The sequence below is a fragment of the Penicillium canescens genome (genome assembly GCF_028828765.1).
Source record: "Penicillium canescens strain IBT 15451 chromosome Unknown utg000002l_segment0_segment0, whole genome shotgun sequence".
NCBI classification, from domain to species: domain Eukaryota; kingdom Fungi; phylum Ascomycota; class Eurotiomycetes; order Eurotiales; family Aspergillaceae; genus Penicillium; species Penicillium canescens.
This window is the reverse complement of record NW_026703964.1, coordinates 1,572,254-1,588,608: the sequence shown is the minus strand read 5'-3', so window position 1 is coordinate 1,588,608 and position 16,355 is coordinate 1,572,254. Positions and strand designations below refer to the sequence as shown.

Sequence of the window (16,355 nt, the reverse complement as noted above, 5' to 3'; positions counted from 1 at the left end):
TAGTCGCGGGTCAGCGGGTTCAGAGGAGGGGTAAATTTCATTTATGGTGTCAAAGTCATTCGTATGTTTCGATATCTGTTTCTTTGGTCTGAAAAACACTGGAAGAAATAGAGATAGGTCGAGTGAATATAACGAACTTGAAATACAAATCATTTGGAAAAACAGGCTGTCCTGTGAAATACCATAACGTATGTTTTGATCATGTAATTGGGTTTGCTGTTATTACCATAGTAGCCAACTTCTCTTCTAGGCTCCGAATAACTGCAGGATCAGGTTCTCGTTTGATTTTTTTAGGTCTGTTAAAGTAGATAGTCAGCTCAACCCAAAACCAAGTAGGGAGAAAGCACACATACGGAATTCGAATAGTCTCATCGCATTTCGTCTGACCACACTTCACGCAAACACGCGCATCTTCATTGTAAGAGGTGGTACAGACATGACAGACGTAATGAACCCGTCGACGAGGCTTCTTAAATGTGCGATCTGGCGCAGCTTTCGGTGGTTCAACATCACCAGGATACCCGTCTGGGTATTTATCAAGTTTGGCGGGCTGTCGGGGACAGCTCTTGCAGCGAAGATGGTGACAACCGTCACATTGTTTCGAGCCCCTGGCAAACATAGTCCCGCATAGATGGCAGTCTCGTCGAACTCGCTGGCGCACTGCTTTGCGCGTAAAGTCCGGTCCTCCCATATTGGAAGTCATTGATAGCGGACAGGCTGGGTTGCCGCTCAACTTGAGATGGGGCGTGAGATGAAGCATGCCACGCTGTTTTGCGCGAAGCTCATGGAGTCTCATTTTGGAAAATGATGGCTCTTCGTCTTGGGCATGGGCTGGTGAAAGACGGGGGCATTTCTTGCATCGGAGGTGCTGGCAATTGACGCAGACTTTCTCGGGACCGAAGGTGGTTTCGCAGCGGTGACAGGCGCGGCGCACTCGCATGCGAATTGGCTTGGCTACTCGGGCAAATTGGTGATCGGTGGATGATTTCTCTCCGGTGGGTTCGAAGCTTAGATTGTATTTGGCGAAGATGGCGTGGGCCTTTTGGCGCTGCATGGCGTTGTAGTCGGGCACAGTGAGTTGCTCTGGTATACTGGGTTGCTGCAATAGTTTTGGTGCTGGTGCTGGTGCGCTGTGGTGGGCAGTGTCAGTTTATACTATTGAATGTTGAAGATTGCCAGTATAGTATATCATACGTTATTTGGGTTGCGGCCGCCACATCAGGTACGCTTAGAGATTGATGCTTTGAAGTTGATCGAGGGCGCAAGACACTCTTCATGCGCCTGAAGTACTTGAAAATCCCTTCGGGCCTGTCTTCGCCTGGGCGACCGGGCGTGTCCTGGGGAGACATGGCTTTCGATTTATGTAAAGTGGCGCAGGAATGCGATGGCGAATGCTTCGTTGATCGGTCCAAAGTGTCGGGATGACCGCTTCATTCCATGTAGAATGTAAGATATTCAGAAGAAAAAGAAGTATGTCAAGGGTATAAGTATCCAGGTGAGACGTATACCGAGGAGCTGGGATTACCGAAGAGCAGGGAAGGGCTTGGGGAGAACAGGCAATTATAAAAAAAGCAGATCCGAGGAATAAGAATATAGTTAGATTACAGGTATTGTATAGATGCCGTAAAAGGCGGAGATATTATAAAAATATAAAAATCAAAAATCATAAATTATTTAGGGGGATGCAACTTGGGTGGGCCCCGGGCTCTCTCCACCTGGGCTTTGGCCTCAAACTGTACTGACAGTACTGTAGCGTTTCTCGGACTTTGCCATTGGTTCTTCTTCACGGGGCAAAAACACTCCCGTGCGTTGCTGTACTTTGTACATTTCCCTACAAATACTCCTAGGAGATCCGGCGGCGTGGCATGCGGCAAATGGGGCTATGTACATCTGCCCGGGTGTTCCCGCCATTCCGGTTGCCTTTTCCAGAAATAGTTCACCTGTCAGTCGATCAGTGGAAGCAAGCGGGATCTGGGAATCAAGGGCGTAAGATTGCCGTTTCTTAGGGGCTACGCCGGTGTTTCGTTAACACCTGCGCAGACTGTCGATCAGGAGAGGATTTGACCGGGATTTGGATAACCGAGAAGATCGTGAACTCTTAGAACTTAGAACACTTGGTCTTTGGCATTGACAGGTAGCCCACGGGGAATAATCCAATTCTGCATTTACTTTTTCATACTATCATTTTATGGAATCCTGTAGTGCGTGGACATGCCGTGCTGACATGACTCTTAGTAATATGTGGCTAGACCAAACCGTCGGGTTATGAAGAAATGCAAAGCGCAGACCAAGATCCACTAAGAATCCTTATAAATCAACAGATACCTCCCTATCACGGACATCTCTCCGATCGTGACGAGTCATGCATAATAGGGAATTGAAAGCGCAAATCACCCACTTCGTCAGTTAGCGGTGAAAAGAGGGACTTTGAGGAAGGAGACACTACTGCAGACTAACAAGTTAAAGGTCGAAAATCGAACCGATTTGAAATTTATTCCTCGTTGCTCAACGGTTCCACTACGTGCTGAAGGAACTGGAACTAAAACAAGTTGCAGATGACAAGTGTCAGTGCTTGACTTTCTTCACCTGTCAAACCGAGGGTTAAGTTCCAGGACAGAGTACTATATGTACACATGGACGCCAAAAAAGGGCGAAAAAAAAACCGGATATAATGATAATCTGGGAACCCACATGCGCTGCAGGTTGAACCATCCCCCTGGAAATGGAGAACTGGTTCGTACTAAAGGAATACTTTTCCTCCAGGGCTGGTCTGGGCTTCCCCTTGTCATCTCGTTTCCTCAGTGGAGACTTATGCAGGACGATGATGCTGGGGGTCTGATCGCTGTCTTGGTTATTGTAAGTATGGTAAATTATGTGTATATCCTAGAATTACCCCTCAGCCTTCTTTGATTTTGCCCAGTGGTCTTTGCTTTTTCTTATTAATCTACATGTTTCTAGTGCACCCGTTCCGATCGCCCGATCTATAGCCCAGGCGATCGTACAACAATTGTATATTCAAGACAACACTTCCCTGTACTTCTTCCTGTACAGTATGCCGTGCCGTCTGCATGCATCAGGTGGGAGTATATGTGAACGCCTGTTACTGCCCCGGTGAAATCCACGTAACATAAGTTACATTATGCTTGTAACATGATTCAAGTAAACCTTACAGATTCAACTCAGCTAGAAACCCCTGCTCCACAGAGTGAAAAAAGCAATTATTCTTTACAATAATCTGCTGTAGATATCTCACAACATTGCAACCCTCCCAGTATGTACCGCAGCGCCCCCTTCGCGCTGGCCTTCTAGACGTGCATCCGGCCCGGCGCAGTGGCAAAGCAACACACAGACAAGCAGCTCGCCTCGCCACTAGATACAAACATACGGAATTTCGGCCCCTTTGTACCACTCTGCTGGTACTGCGCGCATCGCCGAGCTGACCTTTTCCGGGGTTTTGTTCAACCAATCATGCAGATATTTCTAATTCAGAATTTGGAATATCGAAGTATACGAGTTCCTATGTACTCAAGTACAGTACATGCACATCTAGGCGCCGAATCACCACCTACGTAGGTGTATCCACCAGAAGGTAATTCCCCACAGATTGATTGTTCGGGGTGAAAGAGACGAAAGTTAAAGATATCAAATTATTGGTGATGGGCATCCTTTCACCTGGGATAGACACACCTGTGACTTTACCGCCCGCTCTCGCTTCGCTGAGCGCCCATTCATGTACGAGAGTGAACGAATACATGGTGAACGAGGGGGGGCAAGAGCTGATTCATAGTCGGCGATCATAATTGTATGGGCCAATCAGTTGCTTTTATTGTAGTACACATTCGCTTGAAATTATAGGCAAATGTTAATGCTTCTGTGCCGTCTGTGATAGGGGTGGGATTCTTCTCCTAGACTTGAATCATGCGGGCTAAGAAGATGATGATTGACCGGATGGAAAAGTTTGGGTGGAATGGGACGACGCTGATAGCTGGACTGACTAGCTAGGATTTGGGTCTAGCTGTGTAGACCAGCCTCGTTATTTACCAATGGCAGGCGACGATCGAGGCTAAGCTAGAGATCCTCATCAAGCGAGTGAAACTATTCGTGGTTGATTGGGTGGGAGGGGCCACTGGAGAGTAATACAGGCGTTTGTTCACAGCGTGCTAGCGGGCTAGTCTACTCCAGCTGAGGTGAACTCGGCATCTCCGACGGCAGATAGACCGCTCTCTCCAGGCGAGGGCTGGCTCTGAGTGGTACGTACTGGCAAGATCTACCGCTAGCTGAAGGTGCCGGGCACCGTTGCAAATCATCGACATGACAGATCACACATGCCAGTATCAGGCAATGCGGGATCGACGCCAGCCCCAATTCCAACAATCCCATTCAAGCCAGGTGAGAGCGAAAAGCAAAGAGTATCATTCGACGCCCACATACGATGTATGTGTGTGTGTGTATGGGCGAAGTTCACAGGGTTCAACAGTATCCAGCCAGTCAAGCCACTAAACGCCCTTTACAGCAAAGTCCCATGCCTGTGCCCTTGGATACATGTCGGGTCGACCCGACCTATCGGAGAGGCTCTTGGTCATGTATCCCTTCAATACTGTTTATCGGTTTAGTCCGATCCAGTTAGCTTGGACTTGATGCCGATGATGTCGTCGTCAGTCTCCACCTCGATCACCCGGTTGACTTGTGCGCTGGTGCGCATCAGCTCCACCGCGTTGGCGTATGACATCCGTTGCATCGGGTTGCAGTTCTCAGGGAGCCAGTAGAGGAGGACGTAAGGGACTGAGGGCCGTCCGTCTTTCTGTGAGGGGATATTGTTTCAGTAAATCGCAGTTTGATAGGCTATTTGGGACAGCTCACAGTCGTTAATGGGTAGCTGAGGAGGATGAACCGTGGCGAGGACTCTGGGAGGTCGTCGGCCAGATCCTCCATCTTGGAGTAGATCTCATCATCTTGTGGCCGGATCTCTTGGGTCTTGCTGTCGATGATATCTGTAAGGTGCCGCTTATTAGCATGATACGAACAAGGGTACCTGCAGATCTGATGTGAGATCTTTGCACAGCCATTTGAGACAAAGCCTGTGTTGTCTTAAAATGCGCGAGATCTGTCAGAAAGTGCGAATCTAGGGGCTCGTACAGATGATAGCTTGCGCATCCTTCGCTCGCGATGTACCCAGGCGGAACTTGCGCAGCTTCTCCTTTGTCTCCGGAGAGAATGAATATAACCGTGAATCGGACTACTCAAAATCAGCAATCCATCGTGGAAGCACGCGAGCATGTTAACGTGGACACGTCAACGTGGTGTGACATCTCACCATTATGGACGGCGTGTGGGCAGCGCAGGGAAACAAAAGCCCCGAGAGGACTTCTTTTCGGCAGGCGTAGATATGTGCTCAAATTGAACCCAACTATAACAGTTGTTTCCAGTAAAAGGGAGAAAGCCGGAGTGTGAAGCGAGAAGGAAATGCGAAATGCGCAATGCGGGCGGAGATTTCCCCACTTGATCCCCTTCTCTGAACATCTCCAACACTCCAACACTCCTGTATATCTACCCTTCAATGCTCAGCCGACTGAATCTCCTAACCCGCCATTTCTCACGCCCATTCAGTTCCTCTCGCCCCTCCGTGCTCCTCTCACCCCCATCCCATCGCCCAACTCCGATCGCGATGACATCAGCGCGCGCGAAAACCATCCACACGGCAGCATGCCTCATTATCGGCGATGAGGTTCTCGGTGGAAAGGTGATTACCATCCCAATAGGACGCCCGCCTAGCAAATCACATATTCTAACAACTCCCATGGCAGACCATCGACACCAACTCCCCTTACCTAGCCAAGTTCTGCTTCTCCCTCGGAATGCAGTTGAAGCGAGTCGAAGTCATCCCGGATGACGAGGAAGATATCATGGAAGCCGTGCAACGCATGAGCTCCCGCTACGACTTCGTCGTTACAAGCGGAGGCATTGGGCCCACGTCCGTACACCCCAGCCCGGTCCCTTGACTGTTCTTCCTCGGTCCCCGAGAACGGAGAACGCGCAAGACGCAAGACAATCAACGACCATACCCAACAGACAGCTAATACTCATACCTCGCGCACAGACACGATGACATCACCTACTCATCAATCGCCAAAGCCTTCGGCCTAAAGCTCCAACTCCACCAGCCCGCCTTCGAGCGCATGAAGCGCCTTTCTAAGCCACACCCCATGCAGCCCAACTTCGACTGGGAGACTCCTTCGCCCGGCCTGAACGCCAAGCTGCGCATGGTCGAGCTCCCCTTCGACCCCAAGATCCCCGCCGAGGACCAAGCCGTCTTCGTCGCCGATGATATGTGGGTTCCTATTGCCGTGGTGAACGGTAACGTGCACATCCTGCCTGGTGTGCCGCGGCTGTTCGAGCGTCTTCTTGAGAACCTTAGGCCCAGACTTATTCCCCGTCTTATGGACCCTGAGGGTAAGGGGACTTTCCGGTGTTTGATTAGTACGCCGCTGCCCGAGAGTGCTGTTGCGCCGTACTTGACTGAGCTGGCTGCTAAGGTTGAGTCGAATGGTGTTAAGGTTGGTAGTTACCCGCGCTGGGGGAAGAAGCGCAATACTGTCACCCTTGTTGGGGCTGATAAGGCTTTTATTGAGTCCTTGATTGCGGAAGTTGAGGAGGGTGTTCAGGGTAAGCTTGTTGCTATGGAGGATGAGCTTGATCCCCCGTCCGACTCGGAGCATGTCTACAGTCAATAGTTTGATTATTTGTTCACCCTGTTAGCTCGGAGGGGGTTGCATATATCTGCAGCACATAGATCGCCATGTCTATACTAGAACACAGGAATGCCATATCCAAACATTGCCGGCGGATACAGATCAAATAGATTGCACTATGATAGATGGCATATATCTCTCCGCTTCGAGAGCCAGACCATCCATAAATACTCAAACAAGACACGCGCCATAGTAATGAAGAGCAAGGAATCCCCCTTGCCGTGAAATAACATATATTGACAGCCGTGTCGTCTCGTATCCCGGGACCGACAAAGATAATAAGAGATAGATAACAAACACCAAGGATCTTTCGCAAGACTTGAAACAATAAAATATAGAGATAAGGACGCAATTCGGACAACAAAAGGGGAATCAAAATGTTTCGTGAGACGAGGTTGGCGTCAAGGTCGTCAAAGCGAATGCGAGCCTCGTCCGAAATGAACCACACAAACACCGACAAAATTCGACAGGCCACTGTTATTCTGTGTTTTCGCTTGCTGTTTTCGCCTTTTTTTGGGGGGTTTTTGCGTTTTATTTTGCTTTCTGTCGGGTATGTAGTCGTGCTGAGTTGTGTTTTCCTCCATCGCGTATGTATTCTGAATGGCAGAGGGTGTAGGGGGGTTGCAAATGCATAGGCAGATGCGAATTAAGCGCCATTCAAGAAGTGTAACCAGTTTCCAACTTGCCAAGGGAGGAAGACGACGAAATGCCTTCTCCCTTATATAACAACCCATTCTCAGTGTAATAACTCTCCGACAATCGTATGCGCCGCGTAGGCGGATGATTTGAAGGTTCTTTCTCGAGGCTCAAGGACATTCGCTGATTCGACGTTTTCGGGTTGTTCTTGTTTTACATGACCACACACTTGGAGCAGCAGCCCGCGCTCTCGCCGGGCTCGCTGACATCCATCTTGCCCTCTGGTGCGCGGGAGCCGAACGCGCCGGAGCCCGAGGGGTACGAGGACATTTCCTTGTTGTACCGGCGGATCTCGCGGACGAGGTCGTAGAAGGCGTTCTCGACGTTGATGCGGGACTTGGCGGAGGTTTCGATGAACTTGCAGCCGAACTGACGGGCGAGCGCTTCACCCTCTGTTGGCCGCGGTGAGTTGTCAGTTACGGGGTTGCAAGGGGGTGGGATAATAGGGGGCTGGGGTTGGGAGTGTGTTGAGAGGTCACCTACCCTGCTCGGAGACCACGCGTTCCTTTTCCAAATCGCACTTGTTGGCAACGACAATGATGGGGAAGTAGTCCTTGTCCTTGACACGCAGGATCTGCTGTTGGAAGGTCATGATTTCTTCGAAGGATTGGCGCGACGTAATCGAGTAGATCAGCAGGAATCCCTCGCCGGTTCGCATGTACTGTTCCCGCATTGCCGAGTATTCCTCCTGGCCTGCTGTATCCAGCACGTCCAACAAAGCGACCTCATCGTCGATAACGCACTGCTTGCGGTAGGAGTCTATGGGAGACGGATTCCGAATCAGCGCCGTTCATTGCGGGTCCCCTTGGATTCGAAAGGGACACGATCCGCGCGATCTGTCATCGGACTGGGCTCACCTTCGATTGTTGGGTCGTACTCGTCCACGAAGTGGCTCTGGATCAGTTGGATGGTCAAGCAGGACTTTCCGACGCCACCGCCGCCGACAACCACCAGCTTGTATTCTCGTAGGAACTGCAGAGCTTGAGTCAATGGGATGCTCCGAATAGAACCGGGTCGTAATCAGGTCTGGGGATACTCACCTTTGACGCCATTATGGGAGGTGAGTGTAGGAGAGAAAAGGGGAATGAGGATCCAAGTTCCGGGATCCACAAAAGGGTAGGAAGAAAACAGTCAGTGGAGAAAAAGCAGTTCTGGGGAAAAAGAGAAGAAGAGGAAGGGGGCGAAGGGGAATTCAGGAGATGGTGGGGAGAGGTGATTGGGCGAAAAAGGGGATTATTATCTTAAACTTCTTTTTTTTGGCAATTTACGCAGATTGCACTTATATTGGCCTCCTATTCTCCTATATTCTCTCTATTCTCTATATTCTCTTATGTTTGCTGATGTTGGGCACCTCTCCAGCTCTTCTTTTCGCCTTGCATAATTGCATCATCCCGTTGAAATGTGTCAATTTTGGTGATTGGATACGTCCACAGACAATTCACTCTATGTGTGCCCACTTGGGCAGGCTCCATCACACTAAGAACTAGCATCTACAGAGGCCCGCCGATCTTCTGAATTTTTCACTCCATGTTAAACACTGCATGTCGGAAAATTCGATGGATCTATTTCCCCGTCCACATTTCTAGGTTCTAAGACCCTTACAAGGCATGGACCTTAAGTTCGTCTGCAACCCCCACCTGGGAAGCCATGTGTAGGGTCACATTTGAAGGGCTTGGGGATCGTCTAGCATTCACCCCTCCTTTTGAGCTAGAGTTATACATGTAGTTATACTGTAGAATTGATTGAGTCTGAGAAACGTCATTCTGCGCAATTGTGATGTTCTTACCCAACTTAGGGCTTTATCCTTCCATGGAACTCAATTCCCACTTAACAATCTCCGAATATAGGAGATTTCTCGAAGCCCAATCGTCCTAATCACAACATCTTTAGTTGAGATTCCAATTTCCACCCGTAGATAAGCTAGACACCTGATCAGCAAGGCTGCAGGGCCTTGGGTAAGTTAACTATATCCCGTTTGGTTTATAACATCGCCCAAGAATATGATTGGTCGGACAAATGCCAACCGGTGTGTGATTGATGGCTTTGGCTGTCATGCATGTGTCGGCTTCCGGTAGGTGACACGACGAACTGGGTGGCTGTGGAGGGATGGTAGCGAGCCGCACTAGAAAGTTTACTATAGTTTCGGGGAAGTGCAATCGTACTCAGGCATTCGGTTACAGATTCTGGGCTCAAGGAATGCGATCAGTAATTTATTCTCTATGCTAGATTGGATTAAACTCACGATAGAACCTCAATGCTCAGCGGGGAAATCTACTCAACTGCGTAGAGCTTATTTGGCCAATGGTGTATCAACAAATGTTGCATTTCGGCACTTCCAACTAGCTGTTTTCAAATAAATCAAGGGCTTTAATGGTATTCTCGACCTGCCTATGTAACCTAAAAACAAGGAAGTGGTCACACTTGAACTGGCGCCTCGCTAGGTTAGCGCTCATGCTAGGAGCGGCCAGTAATATCTTATGTGATAGTGCAAGGTGTATGAGTGCTAGGAATCCAACAATTATAAGTATAAAAGCTGGTAAGCCATGTACAATTCCACTTGGGGTGACCGAGATTTCCCTAGTTGCTTGCCTGAAAGATACTGAATCTACTTCTTGTTCTTGGTCAATAAGCCACTGTATCAACAAGCTATTGATTATCCAGATGTTTTTTTTTTTTTTTTTTTTTTTTTTTCAGGGCTTTTGAAATTCCTAATCATATTTATTTCTGATTTCTTTATAACGTTGTATGTCTTCCCTTGCACACCAAGCTTGACAATCTTACTTTTGAGCTTTGTATTCAGAAACATATGAAACACGGCCCAGAAGAACCTCAAATAGAAACTACCAAATATATGAATGATTGACATGAGAAACGCAGGACTCACATCTCAAAGCATTCCACCTTTAGCCTTCGCAGCCCCCTCTCTGTCCAAAGCCAAAATAGCCTCCGTCATAACATCTTTTGGAGCGTCTAGTCCAGTCCACAGCGAAAACTGATCAAAAGCCTGGGAAAGCAACACTTCAACACCTGAAACAGTATCCCACCCTTGGTGTCTTTGAGCCACAGTCAATAGCGGCGTCTGTCTCGGCTTATACGACATGTCAATACAAAGACCTTGCTTCCCAAACAACAACGCAAACTGATCCTCATTGGTAGTCTCCGCAGGAACAGTGCCAATAACAACATCTAAATTTTTTGGGAGATCTGAAAGTCCCGGCACAACTTTGATATCGAACGCACTTCCAAAGTCATCCCTGACCTTCTCGGCGGTGGCCAAAGTCCGGTTCACAAGGTAGATATCTTCCATTCCCGCTTTGTGCATCGCATACAGGGCAGCCCGTGATGCCCCACCAGCGCCAATAACAAGTCCGACTTTGGGTTGTTTTTGCATCTTGGTCGAGTGGGCGGCAATGATACCGTACAGACCGGACCAATCCGTGTTGTCACCGATTATGGTACGCTCGCTCCCCTCGCCCTTAACGACGAGCGTGTTGATTGCACCGATCAGTTTCGCGGTCTCGGTTTGCTCATCACAGAACTTGTGGACTTGGAGCTTGTGTGGCATGGTGACACTTGCTCCGCCGAAGGCATTGTCTTTGATCAGCCCTGCCACTCCATCGATGTTGTCGGACTCGCGAATGGTATATTTGAATGGAAGGCCACAATGTTTAAAGGCTTCATTGTGGATGGTGGGCGAAACGCTGAATAAAATTCCTTTGCCGAAGATGTGGAAGTTTTTCGGGGACACGTTGTTTGAGGCCATGCTGATTTTGAGAAATTTATAGCTTCTGAGATGTCAAAGTATTTGAACGCATAGTTGAAAGCAATATAAGTATGATTTTATAGGATTTATCCGCCTTAGTACGTCCTAGTTATCTAGAACTACGTATCCAGGTCCATCGGCTATGAATTTAGACGATATTGGGCCTAGTCTATATCCATCGCCATCAGATAAATTGCAACGTAAATTGACAATAAATTTATTTCCTGTTTTTCTCATACAGTCATCCAACCTGAAGGTTAATCAAATTGACAATGACCCAAATCTCACAATCTCAAGAGATGACCCTCCATCTGGTGGGAGTGGGCGTGACGCACTCCATCGCTTACAGCATGCACAATTACATCGCGAAATCCCTTGGCCTCCCATGGACGTTCTACTCCACCGAATGTCCTACAATTGAAGAACTCCTCAGGCTCGCCAAAGCACCAACCACAGCCGGCCTGGTGGTGACAATGCCCTACAAGAACTCCGTCATGAAGCACCTCGACGAGTTGGATGAGCTGGCAACCATCATTGGCGCCTGCAACAACATCTACTACAAACCAGGTAGTCAGCGGCTTCTTTGTGGTACGAACACAGACTGGCGAGGAATCAAGGGCTGTCTTCTAGAGAAGGGCGATGACAGCAGAAGACCATCGGCGACGTCCCCTGCCAGTGCTCTGATCGTAGGAGCTGGAGGAGCGAGCCGTGCGGCTATTTACGCCCTTTCAGCGCATTTGAATTGCTCTACAATTTATATCTTGAACCGCGATGACCAGGAGGTGATGGGTCTGATCCAAGACTCGCGAAAGCTACCGAATCCTCCCAATATCATCCATGTAAAGACGCAGAAGCAAGCCGAGGGGCTGCCCAGCCCGTACTATGTTGTTGGAACAGTACCAGATTTTGAACCCAAGACCGAGACTGAAATTGCGGTTGCTGCCCTGCTCGAGTCTTTCCTGTCACGACCGGACAAGGGGGTGTTGTTGGATATGTGCTTCAAGCCAAGAAGGACGAGAATGATTAAGTTGGGCGAGAAGCTGGAGTGGCCCTGTGTGGAGGGAACGCATATTATCGGGTACCAGATTCATGAACAATGGCGCTTGTGGGCTGGGGAGGAGTGTGTAAAAAAGCTGGATCAGAAGGGCGCTTGGGATGTTTTGATTAAGGCGGCCGATGAAAGCAAGGGGATCAATTTCTAGAATGTGTTCCCTAATACAGCTTGAATGCGAATCATTTGCACTTATAATCCTCGAAGCTCTGAAGCAAATTGTTTGTGTTCTGTTCGGTTCAAGGCCTTCGGGAGTATGAGGAAACACTTTCCCCACTTCTCCGCACAAAGGCAATGGAACCCATCGGCAATGAATTGAGCCGAAGAAATTATACGAAATTATACCCGAGACGGATTGAAAGACATACTTATAGCGAAGAACGACCTCGGAAATCCACAGACTTTATCGCATTCTCAGGATACCATCATGACCGACTTGCATTCATTGCCCGAGGGTACCTGGCCCGAACATGCCATCCGCAACAATGGACCAGACAACCTCGTTTTGGAGCGTGCGAAACTCCGCGAACTAGCCGAAGGCTGGCCTTGCTACCGGTAAAGAAACAACCAAGAATGGGACTAAGACCAAAGACTGACAACATTTCTAGTGATGCATGCGAATGGGAGAACTTCGAATCAATCTTTCACCCAGGTGCCTATGTCTACACCACATGGTCCGGCAGAGTCACATATAAGGAATTTATGGAAGCGTCGAAGGGTGGCATGGATAAAGGTGCATTTATCATGCACCGATGCCACGGCGTGACGACAGACATCACCCCAGACGCGACTCGCGCCGTTACAAAGATGAAAGCGACCATCACGCAGCGATTCACGATCGACGGCGTCGAAGTCGATGCGGAGGCTGACTGTCGTTTCTGTTTCTTTTTTGAGAAGATTGATGGTCGCTGGGGTGCGCGGTTTGTACGGCATTGGTATGAGAAGGATAAGCTGTTGCCTGTCATTCCGAATCAATTCCCTCATATTGATCTGGAGAGGCTTAATTCTTATCCTGCGGGGTATAAGTGCTTGGCGTATTGCCAGGAGCTTACTATGGGTGTTACTGTGTTGAAGGATATGCCGGGGCATAGGAGGCATACTGGTACTGCTTGTGGAGAGAAGCATGATTTGTTGTATCGGTTTGCTAAAGATTGGTTGGATGGCAACGAAATTGAAGTTTAGAGTAGCAGCTTGTCATGTTGAAATATATTCTACTGTTTTATTTTGGGTCTAGTTCAACAGCTATCCAAATTTGGTGCTAGAGGCGTCTCACACTATCCTGAGAGAACAATCGTCATTGATTGAGCTGAAGTCTTTCTTCCAACTTCTTCCAAGCTGCGATACCCCTGTTCGCATGATCATCGGGTACAGTTTCGTCTTTGTATGCCATAGTCCGGGAGAACAATTCCATCGAAACCCATCCCTTATATCCTAGCCCGGACACAATCGTCTCGGCGATATCCTCGACTGGGAGATACGCTCCGCGATCCTCCTCATAGATGTAGCACCTGGCATTTCGCGACCAATTCATCCTCGCGGGTTGGCCTTCCACATAGTAAGGGTGACCTACAACTAGTGGCGACTCCAATCTCTCCGCATCAACGACCTGGACGTAAAAGACCTTGGAAACATCAACCTCAGCCACCATCCTCTCAAGTGATGCTTTCAAATCTGCATCGGCATTGGCAGTCTTGCCAGTTGGCGACGTCGGATCCGCCCACACTCTCCCGGCGATATTGAACGTATCAAGACACATTCCGAAATTAGATCGGTCGACTCGCTTAACGACATCCCAGAGCTTCTCCCATGTGTCGACATATGTGCTCCAGCACAGATTCTCATATGCAAAGCGGACAACGGGGGACTCAGCTGCTGCCATATCGGCAAGTTGTCTCAAGTCGGCGGCGATGACATCGAAGTCATCGATGAGTTGGTCTGCCGGAAGAAAGTTGGCGGGGATTTGGATCGTGGTTGTATGTAGTCTCTTGACGAGTTGCAGCCAAAAGACCATCTTTTGGATCAGTCTTGCATGTTGCTCTCGATCTTTCAGCCCTTCGTAAAAGAGGAATGGCTGAAGACCAATTATTTCGAGACCTTGGATCTGGCAAACTGTGTAGATATGATCTGCTGCTTGGAGGAGCTGATCCGGAGTTGGAATGTCGTTTCCAGAAATTCCTCGTGCCAGATATTCGAGATCTTCGTAGAACACTTCTATTCCTTTGAAGCCTGCTTTTGAGGCTTGGCTCATTTTATAGTCGAAATCGTGGAGCCAAGCTCGCCCTAGCGAGGCGCTCATGATAGCGGGTTGGTAAGTCATAATTGCTTAAGATAGAGGATTGGACAGTTGGCTAGAAGTAGGATCCTGCGGTAATGTCGCAGAAGTTATACTGGGAGTCTTGGCTTCTACGCTGTTGCGGGGCTGGGTAATGATTTACCCTAGGCGGAATTCATAGCCGATGCTGAAAACACAGCTCAAACGGCTTAGCAAATGATCCAACATCGGAAATTAGTGATCAGTCTTGTACTGAGTGTAGGGACATGTTAATACTTGCATGCCGGCGCGGTATGACTCCCGTCCCCGCCTCTCTCCCTCACTAGTCCGATGTTGCAGGGCTCAAACGATCAAGACATGCCACAACTTGATGGGAGATTGGGAAAGGGGACTCGAAGATTTGCTGTGACATTTGAAGCCAAGCCTTTGAAAATTCTACCATGCATCATGATGAGGCTTGAACTACTCGGCACACATTGGCGAACACCGCGTTATGCATATTGTGTGCCTTACTCCAGGACCAATCGCGAGAACGAGTATAGTTATTTTAGCTTTTCTCAATATGTTTAGCGCACCGATGTTTGACCGCTCGCACATATCCATTCGCACGCTTTTCTCAGTCCTCAGGCACAATGACCGCATCCCCCAGGATGCTGCCTGCTAGTGATGGGCTACAGCCTCAACCAGGTTTGACATCGGAAAACATAACCGTTCTGTAATCACCAGCTTCCCTCAATAATGACGAGAAGAACGCGAGGGCCGATTTTTGTGATCTCCGGGCCACGAGCAGACTGAAAAGCTTTAGTCTGACACACCTGCCACCCAATTCACCTATCTCGCCCTTTACCGATACGTATCCGCCCAAAATATCTTGATTAAGATCGTGTATGTGGTGTGTGTAGCTGCTAGTGGTACAGCCACGCCGCTTCGGTTAGCTGGCAGAATATTTCTAGAAACTGTTTAATATGCAGCTCTACGGCAGACTATGGCCTACTTTGAGGAACTCGGATCCGGAGAAATTACCACTAGAACTATAGCGGATTATAAGCTTATCCAAGATGTGATTCGCATAAGGTGGCTTTGATCGTCCGAGGTGCTTTAACCTTCGCTGCGGTAAGTGCATTCGTAATAGGATTCATGCTAATGAGCTGATAGGCATATATCGTCGGTTTTGCGAGATCCTAGGAATTGCCCTTAGTCCTCACTGACATGATTGTTGTGATTGGAATTAATATGAGCGGTGGTTCAAAATACGCCATGACGATCAATCAGGGTCCACCCATGCATACGCTCAAGGTGTTCCTGTGGCAGAAGAAGTGCTCAGCAGCAACCCGGGAACCACCTGCACCTGGATGGACCTTGGTTGTGACCATGGAGAGGTTATCACTCTGCCACGCGATGCACTTCAAATATGACAAAATAAGTTTTACTGGTTGGATGGCGTAGTTACACTTTATGAGAATGAGGGAGTGGCGGACTATATTTGGGGGTGACTCCTATAACATGGGAGGATGCTAGTGAGGACATATAAAATAACGACTATCGGTGACTGAGTTCTGCGCTACGGTTTGACCAGGGATACTGGTAACTACTGTGGGCCAGTGCCTCAGTATGTCACCAATAACGCGACTGAAGGCCGTTCCTTGGTGCGCCAAAGAGTCATGTCACGATGAAAAACCCATAAATTCTTAGCGTTTTGCGCATTTTTACGGAATATTTCGGGGCAATATTAATGCACATCTGTAATATTAGATATAGGTCTATAATGATAACCGCTTCGCTCGATCCAGGGAGAACTTCCGCATGCAGTGACGTGAGGAGGCA

The 16,355-nt window shown here is 48.7% G+C and overlaps 8 protein-coding genes across 8 annotated transcripts; 3 read left to right on the top strand and 5 right to left on the bottom strand.

Annotated features, from left to right (window-relative positions):
- Positions 1-22: 22 nt before the first annotated feature.
- On the bottom strand, positions 23-1,535 carry N7446_001792 (uncharacterized protein). The gene is made up of 3 exons (XM_058510541.1): positions 1,195-1,535; positions 354-1,130; positions 23-296 (listed from the first exon to the last, which is right to left on the bottom strand). Exons 1-3 carry the CDS (start codon positions 1,347-1,349, stop codon positions 200-202), a joined length of 1,029 nt encoding a protein of 342 aa, XP_058376077.1. The 5' UTR covers positions 1,350-1,535; the 3' UTR covers positions 23-199.
- A 3,074-nt stretch (positions 1,536-4,609) lies between these two features.
- On the bottom strand, positions 4,610-5,317 carry N7446_001791 (GMF family protein; the record flags this gene model as incomplete). Its single annotated transcript, XM_058510540.1, has 4 exons — positions 4,610-4,801; positions 4,861-4,991; positions 5,137-5,236; positions 5,315-5,317. The coding sequence occupies 4 exons, from the start codon at positions 5,315-5,317 to the stop codon at positions 4,610-4,612; spliced, it is 426 nt and encodes a 141-aa protein (XP_058376076.1).
- A 240-nt stretch (positions 5,318-5,557) lies between these two features.
- N7446_001790 (flavin adenine dinucleotide pyrophosphatase) lies at positions 5,558-6,731 on the top strand (the record flags this gene model as incomplete). Its single annotated transcript, XM_058510539.1, has 3 exons — positions 5,558-5,740; positions 5,805-5,971; positions 6,098-6,731. 3 exons carry the CDS (start codon positions 5,558-5,560, stop codon positions 6,729-6,731), a joined length of 984 nt encoding a protein of 327 aa, XP_058376075.1.
- Positions 6,732-7,598: 867 nt separating this feature from the next.
- On the bottom strand, positions 7,599-8,497 carry N7446_001789 (Ras family protein; the record flags this gene model as incomplete). Its single annotated transcript, XM_058510538.1, has 4 exons — positions 7,599-7,837; positions 7,929-8,204; positions 8,303-8,417; positions 8,486-8,497. 4 exons carry the CDS (start codon positions 8,495-8,497, stop codon positions 7,599-7,601), a joined length of 642 nt encoding a protein of 213 aa, XP_058376074.1.
- Positions 8,498-10,332: 1,835 nt separating this feature from the next.
- Positions 10,333-11,208, bottom strand: N7446_001788 (shikimate dehydrogenase family protein; the record flags this gene model as incomplete). Its single annotated transcript, XM_058510537.1, has 1 exon — positions 10,333-11,208. One exon carries the CDS (start codon positions 11,206-11,208, stop codon positions 10,333-10,335), a length of 876 nt encoding a protein of 291 aa, XP_058376073.1.
- A 272-nt stretch (positions 11,209-11,480) lies between these two features.
- N7446_001787 (shikimate dehydrogenase family protein) lies at positions 11,481-12,410 on the top strand (the record flags this gene model as incomplete). Its single annotated transcript, XM_058510536.1, has 1 exon — positions 11,481-12,410. One exon carries the CDS (start codon positions 11,481-11,483, stop codon positions 12,408-12,410), a length of 930 nt encoding a protein of 309 aa, XP_058376072.1.
- A 276-nt stretch (positions 12,411-12,686) lies between these two features.
- Positions 12,687-13,441, top strand: N7446_001786 (putative pathogenesis associated protein Pep2; the record flags this gene model as incomplete). The annotated part of the gene is made up of 2 exons (XM_058510535.1): positions 12,687-12,814; positions 12,868-13,441. 2 exons carry the CDS (start codon positions 12,687-12,689, stop codon positions 13,439-13,441), a joined length of 702 nt encoding a protein of 233 aa, XP_058376071.1.
- Positions 13,442-13,553: 112 nt separating this feature from the next.
- Positions 13,554-14,576, bottom strand: N7446_001785 (sugar phosphate isomerase/epimerase family protein; the record flags this gene model as incomplete). The annotated part of the gene is made up of 1 exon (XM_058510534.1): positions 13,554-14,576. The coding sequence occupies one exon, from the start codon at positions 14,574-14,576 to the stop codon at positions 13,554-13,556; it is 1,023 nt and encodes a 340-aa protein (XP_058376070.1).
- Positions 14,577-16,355: the final 1,779 nt, after the last annotated feature.

Bases quoted from the DNA above. Each gene is read 5' to 3' on its own strand.
- N7446_001792 (XM_058510541.1), bottom strand. From the start codon at position 1,349: ATGTCTCCCCAGGACACGCCCGGTCGCCCAGGCGAAGACAGGCCCGAA. The intron at 1,131-1,194 runs GTATGATATACT...TGCCCACCACAG, and splicing joins GCGGCCGCAACCCAAATAAC to CGCACCAGCACCAGCACCAA. The intron at 297-353 runs GTATGTGTGCTT...CTACTTTAACAG, and splicing joins GATGAGACTATTCGAATTCC to ACCTAAAAAAATCAAACGAG.